Raw genomic sequence first — 12,302 nt, forward strand, 5'->3', positions numbered from 1 at the left:
TCCTTACTTCCTGGTGTTTTTGCTACTTCCTTTCTAGGACTATGTGCTCTGTTTCCATTCCTTTCTCATGTGAGTGAGAACTCCTCCAATCTCCTCTCAAATATTCCAATCACTATGCCATTTTTCCTGCTCTATTTCTATTCCTCTTCCCTTTCTCATGTTTCCTTATCAGTGCATATGTTTCCATATTAGCCTTTGACTATTAGCAATACATTAGCATCGTAATGCAAGAGGAGGAAATGGAGGAAGATGCTTATCAAAAATGTGCACACATTTAGACCATTAAAAGTGCTAAACTGTTTTTGTAAATTGGCGTTTTTTGTTTTTTTTTATTTACTTGCTTAATCTTACCAGAAGCCGAATGTGCACAGCGAAAGATTTAAAAGTTTAAGTGTATGTGAACATCTGTAAGTATTTTTCAGACTGCAGGGATAATTCTTCATCATACCCATTCATTAATTGGAATATGCCTTTTGCCTTTTATCTCAGAGCTCGAGGGAAAGATGACCCCTGTACTTTACACAACAGTGAAAGTGGCATAGAGAGAACAAACTCAATGCCCATGATATTATATATATATATATATATATATATATATATATATATATATATATATATATATATATATATATATATATATATATATACTTTATTAATTTTATTAATTTTTTTATTGATTGCACCAGCATGGAATGCCGTAATTGTTTTTGAACTAAGCTTTGTATTAGCTGCAATCTTTTGTCTCACATATTTTACCCATTTATCTTTTTTTGTCAATACAAAGATAAAGGCAGTTTACATATTTGCTTCATTAAACCATTAATTGAGCTGTGACCAGTGGATAGGGCTTAGGTTATCTTGGAAAAGACAACTCTTCCCATTAGAATAGAAATGTTTCTTCATAGGTTAAAGATGATCAGACAGATTATTTCTTTTTTTTTTCATTTGAGTCACTTTTTATTTGTACAAGTGGGCCCAAACCATGCCAAAGATTCAAAATGCCTTTACAATATAACAGCCAATAGATTTGTCACAGATAGACATTTGTCTATATATTTCAACAATGTCCCAAAAATAGACAACAATTCCCTGGTGGTAGTGCAACTGCAAATACAGTTGATGTTTTAATAAACTTTTCATTTGCATTTTCTATTGTCAAAAAACAGTCATTTCTGTTATTTAATACTTTTCTTTCTGGGAGCCTTTCCACATTTAATTGGGGTGTTAAAGTGATAGTTGCATAACAGATAGTTGTGTGCATAACAAAAGTGCACTGTAATGTTTTTTATTTGGAAGTGAATACAGCTAATATATTTTATAGTGTGCCCTTATTTATTGGTTGGTGGTGACAATTGATTTACAAATAAGCAATTCTGAGAGTATGCATTGATTGGTTTCAGAAGCAGTGATGCCAGAAGTGGAACCTGAGCATAATGGCAATCAGCAGGACTCAGCCATGCAAGGTAAGAATGTACTGTATACTTGCGTGCAAATGAGTTTAGTTTATAAAGTAAATATTTTATTTTTATATTTTATATATATATAGATAGATAGATAGATAGATAGATAGATAGATAGATAGATAGATAGATAGATAGATAGATAGATAGATAGATATGATTTGTGTAATCTGTAATTTTGTTGTAATCTGTATATTACACACCACTACCGCATCACAACTGAGATGTTTCCTTACCACAATTCTCTGCAGTGAATTTAGGATCAACCAGATACTCAGTTGTGTATTTATTATAAAATAAATTCAGAATTTTAGTAGAGGAATTTTAGAGAAATTGAGAAGTAGAGAATTGACAGTGTGAAATTAATATTGTATTTATATTGTTGGGTTGACAAAAAATTATTGATGGCTAAACACGACACACTCCTATAAAGTTACATATATTATATGCATTATATATAATATAGTAACATATATTTACATACATACAGTTGATTTCACAAGTCTTGTTAACATGCACAAACTGAGTAACATTCAAAATATATTCAAAAAAAATTTTTAAAAAGGCCAATGCAAGAAAAAATGTTAGTAAGTAAATGTTAGTAATGTTAAAAAATGTTAGTTAGAGTAAAAGGTTCCAATTATTTACATTCAGTAAAAGGTTTGTGAATTAAAAAGGATATTGAGCTTGGCAGTGCTGTAGGTAACAGAGCTCTGTGAAACTACATTTATATTCCACCTCTGATAGCAATGATGTACCAACTTGTAATTCATCACTCCAATATGTGATTGGCTAATATTTTGTTTGATGACATTGTACTAGAATATTGAACATGCATGCAAATTATCACATTGTTACAGTATAACTGGATACAATAATTATTTGGGAAAAAGTAACCTTGATGTTTTTTATAATAATTAGAAAATTTCTCTACTCAAAAGTTTAAAGTAATAAAGTGACTAATTTAAAATGCATAATAGACTGTTAATTGTATTTTTTTTTTATCTTATTCTGAGTGCTTGTAGTTTGCTTGCAAATTGAATAGCCTGCAGATAAAACTGCCTGAAACCAAAAGTCCCTAAAGCAGCCCCCTTGTACTGTATAAAAGTCTAACAAGTTATTACCTATTAGTGTATGTGTACATCAGTATCTGTACATCTATAGGCCAAAGAAGGTTGTTGGAATAGAATAATAGTTTGATACAGGTTTAGCTATAGAAAAAGATCAGTCTGCAATGTTCAATGCACATGGTTTAAAGTCTCATGTGCATTATGGGGGCTACAAATAGGGTTGAGTGCACTTGGGGACCTGCTCAGCAAACCCAAATATTAACCAGGGCTCTTTCTCACTTTCCCATGTGCCTTTAAAAAATGCCTACCTGCCGCATTTTGTACTTTTTTTTTATTTGTACTAATTCATGTGTTCATCTGTTCATTTACTATGTTCCATACTAATTCATGAAATCATCAGACTTTTCTCGTTGTATTGTATGGCAGGAGTTCTCAAACTTTTTGTGGCTAGGGACCCAGTGATTAAGCAGACACTTACTAAAATCTTGTACTCTTAGATGCCATTGTAAACAATTTCAACCTCAATTTTTCAGACCTGTTTTAGTGATAAACAGAAATATATGCAGTTTGAATTTGTGTTAATAACACATATTTTCAAATATTGGACTCAACAGCATTTAAGCAAATTTAACTAATTTATCTTAAAAGCTTTCAGCAAATCAACAGTAGTAAGACTGCCATACAGGAGTTCTATTAAAACAATATATCAGTAGTGGGCTTTGCAATTCACAGCTAGGCTTTTAGTGGTGTCTGACCACTAAATCTACTCTTAGTACGATCTACCTCTTGAAAAAACATTTTGCCATGGCTATAGAATCCATCAATAATACCAAAATGCTGTACAACAAAGCACTGCATCTCAGACAGGTACTGGATCCCATGCAGTATGAAGAAAACAATTACTAAAGCAAGAAACCCATTGAACACAATTCAACAACTCTCCTTTTACTGCAGCCACAGCTGCACCCCATAAATTATCTCCAGCAAAAGCATCAGAAGTAATCTACTAAAATAAAAATTCCACTAAGGGTTTTATTTGCATTTTTGCGGTACCTTTTGAGTTCTCAAACCACAGAAACCCAAGGGATTATGTTTTTCTTGGGGATTTAAAATTAAGGCAAATTGTGTGCTTTTGTGCAACTTCTACAGGAAAGAAATGCAAAAGCATAAATGGTTCTTGAAAAAGTTTAACAACTGTTTTGAACTGTTTAGTCGACCTTTCCTCACAATAACCAGCTTTACTTGAAAAGCCCAGCTCAAAAATGCCCTTGTAATTATATCTTCAACCAAATCCATTTCTTCTCCTCTGTCAGCCATTGTAAAATAATGAAAAAAAAAAAGCTTTAAGTCTACACAAATATATTTGAGCTTGTGCAGTTTGCTACAGATGTAGTTTGCTAGCTCTGACTACTGCGTTCTTTGACCATTCAATAAAAGACAAGAACTGACTTCTCAATAGAAGAGTACTGAAAATAAGTACTGAGTACTGAATAGAAGACTGAGTTCTTGTGCAATTTTGTATGCTTTCTTAATTTTATCAATCCATCGAGACACAATATAAAAAGCCTTCTCAGAATCAGATCAGACTCAGGTTTATTGGCCAAGTGTGTTGGCACACACAATGAATTTGGTTCTATTATTATTGATGTTGTTGAGCAATTTTAATATATTTATTAGAATTTCCTCAAGTTAAACCAAACTTGTAGTAAAGGGTTGTAGTAAAGACCATGTTTCTGTGTGAATTTGACTTTAACCAAATGAAATAGTGAAATGCTGCTGAAATGCAAATTTAAATGGTGAAAAGTTCTAGAGATGAAGTTCATGTGCTCATGTCCTCATATAGTGAGATGTAAGATGCTGGAAACGCCACGAGCGTAATGAATGCATTATTTTGTGTAAGAGATGAAACTATGGATCTGTGCCAATCATTTACACACATACATGCAGAACACAGACTTTTTAGACTTTTTTTTACACACAGACAAATGTATAATCGCAATTTTGCCAAATTTTTGACAGCGAAATTCTTCTTTAATTACAGTAAATGTAATTTTTCTGACTGTATTCTGTGATTCCCTTCACATTTTCCATGATCATAAGGCTCTAAAATGAGTTTGGACCCCTCTTTGAGAACCTCTGTTTTTATGGTACTCTGCACATATCAGTCATGAGTGCATCTGTGCACTTTATATGGTGGATATAAGTCAGTGCTAGGCTAAAAATAGTATACATTTTTTTTATGCCCCTGCCTATATTTTTTGCCAGTTTCCCAATCTTCAAATTCAGAGATCACCATTTTTTTTTATCCTTTTGCTGTTGCAGTCGTACCATTAACCATACTGTACCAAAGCCTATGATTCTAACTCATAGGAATAGGCTTAGGGCCACACAAATATTATACAGACATAAGAAGAATTTCTATGTTCTCTAGTTTTGTCCAGTACTTTTAGGCTGCTGAGTATGACAACCTGAACTCTTAGAATGGGCATGTAGGTCTCTTCAGTCTCTAAAGATTGGTGACTTTATGCCTTTGGTGATAGTGCCTGTGTATCAGTGGATTAGGACATAGCCACTCCTACCACCCTACCACATTTATCCATTATGTCTAGTAAAAATCTAATTAGGTCGAGTGTGCTGTCCAAACCATCCCCCATCCAACTCTCCAGCATTTCCCACCCCACCTCACCACATTTATCCATTACACACAGCAAATATCTAATTAGCTCACGCTTCACTCCCAAGTCGGACTTCACAGTTTTGCAAGCTTAGCACTGACAACTGATTTCATTAGGTTTGATTGTCCTTGCAGAGAGCCCATGTGGCAAGCTAAAAGCTTTTTACGCTTTCTCAGGTTCCACACCAGTGTTGGCCCATTACTCCGACCTGTGCCTTTCTAATTAATCAAGACAAGTGGCTTGAACAGCAAACTGCTGAACACAAAAGGTGTCCACTTTACAAGCCGATTAAGAGAAGTGCAGTGTGGCAGATGGGGGTGTAGGAGAAAACTGAGTACAAAAAGTAATTAAAAAGGTGAACCAGGTGTGCTGAGGGCATATTGAGATAGTTTATGTTTTCTGATGCCACCATCACAAGCTCAAACTATTGGAGAAAGTGATGTGCATATTTGATAATGCAAAATTGTGCTCAAAACTATGAATGGCTCTGATTAATCCAAACATATGTGATGAGCATACATTAAATTAGACCTTTGTGTATCCATGAGTTTAAACCTGCAAATAACCCCTAATAATTTTTCTAATAGCTATTTACAGTGAGGAAAATAAATATTTGAACACCCTGCTATTTTGCAAGTTCTCCCACTTAGAAATCATGGAGGGGTCTAAAATTGTCATCGTAGATGCATGTCCACTGTGAGAGACATAATCTAAAAAATCCAGAAATCACAATGTAATATTTTGTAACTATTTATTTGTATGATACAGCTGCAAATAAGTATTTGAACACCTGAGAAAGTCAAGGTTTATATTTGGTACAGTAGCCTTGGTTTGCAATTACAGAGGTCAAATGTTTCCTGTAGTTTTTCACCAGGTTTGCACACACTGTAGGAGGGATTTTGACCCACTCCTCCACACAGATCTTCTCTAGATCAGTCAGGTTTCTGGCCTGTCGCTGAGAAACACGAAGTTTGAGCTCCTTCCAAAGATTCTCTATTGGGTTTAGGTCTGGAGACTGGCTAGGCCATGCCAGAAACTTGATATGCTTCTTACAGAGCCACTCCTTGGTTATCCTGGCTGTGAGCTTTGGGTCATTGTCATGTTGGAAGACCCAGCCTCGACCCATCTTCAATGCTCTAACTGAGGGAAGGAGGTTGTTCCCCAAAATCTGCAATACATGGCCCCGGTCATCCTCTCCTTAATACAGTGCAGTCGCCCTGTCCCATGTGCAGAAAAACACCCCAAAGCATGATGCTACCACCCCATGCTTCACAGTAGGGATGGTGTTCTTGGGATGGTACTCATCATTCTTCTTCCTCCAAACACGTTTAGTGGAATTATGACCCAAAAGTTCTATTTTGGTCTCATCTGACCACATGACTGTCTCCCATGACTCCTCTGGATTATCCAAATGGTCATTGGCAAACTTAAGACGTGCCTGGACATGTGCTGGTTTAAGCAGGGGAACCTTCCGTGCCATGCATGATTTCAAACCATGACGTCTTAGTGTATTACCAACAGTAACCTTGGAAGCGGTGGTCCCAGCTCTTTTCAGGTCATTGACCAGCTCCTCCCGTGTAGTTCTGGGCTGATTTCTCACCTTCCTTAGGATCATTGAGACCCCACGGTGAGATCTTGCATGGAGCCCCAGTCCGAGGAGATTGACAGTCATGTTTAGCTTCTTCCATTTTCTAATGATTGCTCCAACAGTGGACCTTTTTCACCAAGCTGCTTGGCAATTTCCCGTAGCCCTTTCCAGCCTTGTGGAGGTGTACAATTTTGTCTCTAGTGTCTTTGGACAGCTCTTTGGTCTTGGCCATGTTAGTAGTGGGATTCTTACTGGTTGTATGGGGTGGACAGGTGTCTTTATGCAGCTAATGACCTCAAACAGGTGCATCTAATTTAGGATAATAACTGTAGTGGAGGTGGACATTTTAAAGGCAGACTAACAGGTCTTTGAGGGTCAGAATTCTAGCTGATAGACAGGTGTTCAAATACTTATTTGCAGCTGTATCATACAAATAAATAGTTTAAAAATCATACATTGTGATTTCTGGATTTTTTTTTTTAGATTATGTCTCTCACAGTGGACATGCACCTACGATGACAATTTCGGACCTCTCCATGATTTCTAAGTGGGAGAACTTGCAAAATAGCAGGGTGTTCAAATACTTATTTTCCTCACTGTAGATAACACCTTTTTTTGTTGGACTATACAATGGAAAACCATGCCACTTGGGCTAAAAACACTAAAGCCAAGCAAAAAAGGCAAATAAGCCTTTTTAATAATAATAATTAGAAAATAATTTCAGATAAATCCATAGAATTAATGTCCCAGTTTGACAAAATGTAAATCCAGTACGAGAGTGATTGTTCAATATTATTTTGAGGCCTTTGTCTACTACCTGTATAATATTTTTTATACACTCATCACATTTTTTACTTTCAATTCAGATCCCACATGCTTTAAAGCATATTCCTGTTTAACTGAAGAGACATACATAGACTATTTTATAGACATTCTCGTACCATAGTCTAGGATGAATGTACCTTCTGCCGCTAACTATATTAAGTTATATATGTTTTTAAACTAGTTGTATGTAGTTATTTGCCTTGTGATTTCAAATGCACAGTGCCTGCATTTTTACTTTGATTTACCTTTAAGTGCATAGTCATTTACCATTTTCCATACATCTTGCTCAGTGGCACAAGTATGTAACTGTAAACTGTAACTGAACTGTGAATATGTAAAAGCATTCCCATGTTAATGAATGGTTTCTTATTGTTTCTCAATCTACATGTCAATATTGATGAATAAGAATCAATTTCCAAACTGAGAATGCTGAGACAGTAAGATACTATATAGAAGAGAAATTAAGGAAGAACAAGTAAAAAAAAAGGAAATTTTTTTTAAAATGCATGACCCAGTAAAAGCCAAACAGAAATAAACTAACTTGTTCATTCTGTTCTTGTGTTTGCCACAGAAAATAGACCCTACTCCAAACCTCCCATTATGTATTGAGATGTATGTGAAGCTCTTCTTTATATTACTCCTCACCAGTAGATGGCTTCCTCACTCCATTTCTGAACTTTTTGACACTGACATTGGAGTTTTCATAGAGGCAAGTGCTGAAGTTGATGACCACTGACCATCAAACCCTTTGTACAGGACTCGAGTGAGTGTGTGTAATGTGGCCCTGTGCTCAACCTAAGGAGTGCTGTTGTTGGCAACTTCCCAATGCATCACAACAATTTGTAAAAAAAAAACCAAACAAACAAAAAACATCTTTGTTTTACATGAACATCTATGTCCTACACATTTTGGAATGTTTCTTCAGGATAAAGATATACTTTGCTGTCAACTGTTTCCCTTTTTGCTGAAACCCACATCAGTGTCCTCCTTTTTACTTACTGTTCTCAGGACACATTTACGATTGTTTTTGCTTTTAGCCGACTCAGTGTACAGCAGTGATACTGAACAGCTAAAGCAACTAAAGCAAATGACCATGGATAACATGTTAATTTTATTGAAAACCAGCAAATTATAAACTGTTAGCATTTGTTGCTTCATCTTTGCCTCCTTTTAAAAAATATATCATACTGTTATTTAGGAAATGTAGAAGCATCACATTTTCCTACCCAGAGTGTTTATCATATTGTTTATTTTGTTTTTATTTTTTAGTTAGCATTTTAAGCAGATATTTGAGAAGTGATGTGGAAAGTTTTTGTATTTTGGGCTCTGCCCCTCTGACAATAGTTTCTATATTGTTTCTAAAGAGAAAAAAAATGAAAATCAAAAAAATGCTATAAATACAGGTTAACTGTAATTCCCCTTCTGGTTTTATCTTTGTTTATAAATACTTGTAAAAACGCTTCAGCATTTGCTATTCCATTGTCATTATGAAGTGGATACAGTTTTAGTGATGAAAGAAAATAAACAGATGTTAAAAAAAAAAAAAAAAAAAAAAAATTGTAATAAAAATTGAAGAACCTTAATGCACATCTGATGCAAGCATGCTTGTAGATACAATACTGATGACACTGATGACAAATGGCACTGTTTCAAGATTAAGAGCTGCCGATTCTCATCTATTTTTTAAAAGTTTCTGGAGAAAGGTAAACCATGGTTATGATTCTGGCAGCTATTGATGATGCTACAAAAGGACAACCACAAATTCCAAAAACATTGCCCATAACACGACAAATAAAACACCCCCATTGACATTATCTTCATAGATTTTGGGTTTTGTTTTTGGAGTAATAAATTTGAATTTGAAGACTTTTTCATTCTTTGCAGTTCTTTTTTCTTGGTTACACGTTTGAGTTAAATGGCCAATGCAAGCTTACTATATTTACATGTGTACTATAGACTTTAATTAGCATTTTTCACCTTGGAAAGAAGTTGAAATTTATATGCAGGGTCAGCTTGGTCCAAAACTTATTGATCCCAACCGCTGAACAACTGCTGCCCAAAAATTTCTAAAATCTCATTCACAATGTCAGTGGGTCTTATTTATCAAGATGGATACAAATTAATTTATTCCTAAATCTTTCAAAAGCACATTTCTGGAAAATAACTTCCTGAGCACAGCACTATTATATATGATACCAAAAGTAAGTTCACAAACCAACATAAAAATAAATATATTATAATATATTATAATTATAATATATTTCTCGGTCACAAATACTAGACTACCTGAAGTCTCAAACCAATCAGATGCTGGGTTTCTTTCCTGGTATTTCTCTGCCACAACTATAAACAATCGGTTTCACTTGCCAAGGCACCTTCTTTTAGCTCTATACAACAATTTACAGCAGTGTGTTGTCATGAGAGACCTCCAGCTGACAGTTGCAGAGATACATAAAACCTTTAAAAGATGGCCTTTAAAATGAAAAACCTTCAAAGCTTGGCCATCTAAAGTGTGTGGTTCTCATTTTATTATTTAAATTGTGTTCAGACAAATAAACCCTGTTCTTTATTTTGCCAAAAGGTAAGGCTGCATATTTTTTTATTTATCACTATTAAGAAAACAACTCAATAAATGACAATTAACAGCTTTTTGGTATATGTGTATATGTATATATAGGGCCATAGTATAAATAGAATAGATACAAATTGATTGTAGCAAAAAAAAAAAATAAATAAAATTATGTACATCCTAGTATTAATAAAACTGCAGTTCTATTTATAATTGTGGTCTCCTTTTCACATGCTTGAATGCAGTACCTGAATATCACCAAGAGTCATTATAACTACATTTGGCATAATGTGATGCGACCTGATGAGACTATGCCTGAGGTCCAAACTGTCAAAAATACAAACACACACACACACACACACACACACACACACATACACACACTGCATTTGTAATTCAATTAGAAACTGATTGTTTGATCTACTTTTAATTAGCCATCATTTCATTATGCTGTATGTAACTATACTTCTTTTTTGTTTAGTAATATTTTAATATTGAGGAGTTGATTAAAAGACAATTGGTGCGGCAAACCATTTGATCATTGAAAAAGAGTTGCACCATTTGCATGAGTCATTAAAAATAATTTAATTTAAATTTGGCAATCAACAGGAAATAAAAGGACCCTGGCATTAAAGCCAGGGATAATGTTCTTCTTTCCTTCTCCATCCTATTCTTCCCATCCTTCTTATGTTCATTTTCTCAATCAGTGGCAGCGAATACATGTTAATTTTAAATATTGTTCTTGGGATTAAATATGAGCCACAACCAGGATCAGGTGGCTCATAACTGTTTTCAGTTAAAGCCATATTGACATCATGCTGGCATGGCCTTAATTGAATTTAATTGAATTAATTTGTATTTGTATAGCGCTTTTAACAATAAACATTGTCTCAAAGCAGCTTTACACAGATAATGTGGTGATAAGCAAGCTGGTGACGACTGTGGCAAGGAAAAACTTTAAGCAAATGAATCATTAAAATGGACAGTTTTTACATTTAAAAACTAGACTTGTGTACTATAGGAATAGATTGTTCATGGCCAGTGGTTTTATCAATCATTTGCCTTCTGGTCATACTACTGCTGCTGATGTGGTGATTATTAGTGTCACCAAAAGATTTTTATGTTTCTTGTGTTTTTTTATTGATTTATCTATGCTGCTTCGTTTGTCGACACACACACACACACACACACACATATATACATTATTTATATAAATATAATTGTTGTCGTAAGTCTACGACTACCTATATATATATATATATATATATATATATATATACAGACATACAGGTAGTCGGTCGTAGACTTACGCCAACAATTGGGACTGACAAATCGGTCAGAATACGATTTGGTCGTAAGTAGAGTAGGCTATATTTACAGTACTCTGAAATTATGCCGGAAGCTGGTAAAGAAATAACGTACGCCGCGGCTAGCGATTGTATTCGTAAAGTCGAATGGTCGTAAGTTGCATAGGTTGTAAGTCGACGACTACCTGTGTATATATATATATATATATATATATATAGCATCAAATCCAATTGAAAACACAAAGCAGTAAAACACTCTTTGTGAGATGGCTCTAATTATAAATCACACACAGTCTATCCTTCCTTTCAATACTCATATTTAAACATGTGCAGGTTATTTTTACTGAGTAGGGAATCTCATTGGGAGTCCAACGTAATGAAGTGGGCTACACAACAGCAGAAAAATGTCAAGGCGCATTTCAATACTCTCAAAAGCATAAATCACCACCTGTACTTTTTGCCTGAAAGAACACACACACACACACATGCACACACACACACACACACACACACACACACACACACACACACGTTCTGATTGCCAAATAATTATGAACCATTTTTTAGTTGATTTGATGGTGAATTATGGAAAATATATTTTAAAACTGCATCAAGAAATATATACAGCAAAATATACACTATTGATTTAAAAACAAAAATACATTTCTAATTAGATCTTAAACATACAGGCTGTATTTTCATTTTAAATATATCCCTGTGCACTGCATTGCAACTGTACACTTGTTTAGTTCTTGAGCTCAATACTGAACAGCTGAAGAAGCAGCCTGTCACCATCTGATAAATGGAA

At 34.7% G+C, this 12,302-nt stretch overlaps 1 protein-coding gene across 7 annotated transcripts in view; it reads left to right on the forward strand.

Moving 5' to 3' along the window:
- Nucleotides 1-9,487, forward strand: part of dacha (dachshund a) — a 136,281-nt gene extending 126,794 nt beyond the window's left edge. For 5 of the 7 annotated variants that reach the window (XM_046867275.1, XM_046867270.1, XM_046867272.1 and 2 more), the window contains 2 exons: nucleotides 1,401-1,463; nucleotides 8,190-9,487. In XM_046867275.1, the coding sequence (XP_046723231.1) occupies nucleotides 1,401-1,463; nucleotides 8,190-8,227 (101 nt within the window). In that variant the 3' untranslated portion in view covers nucleotides 8,228-9,487. The remainder of the gene's footprint in view (nucleotides 1-1,400; nucleotides 1,464-8,189) is intronic. The other 2 variants (XM_046867271.1, XM_046867274.1) reach the window with 1 other exon arrangement.
- The last annotated feature ends 2,815 nt before the right edge of the window (nucleotides 9,488-12,302 follow it).

The sequence above is a fragment of the Silurus meridionalis genome, chromosome 15 (genome assembly GCF_014805685.1).
Source record: "Silurus meridionalis isolate SWU-2019-XX chromosome 15, ASM1480568v1, whole genome shotgun sequence".
NCBI lineage: Eukaryota > Metazoa > Chordata > Actinopteri > Siluriformes > Siluridae > Silurus > Silurus meridionalis.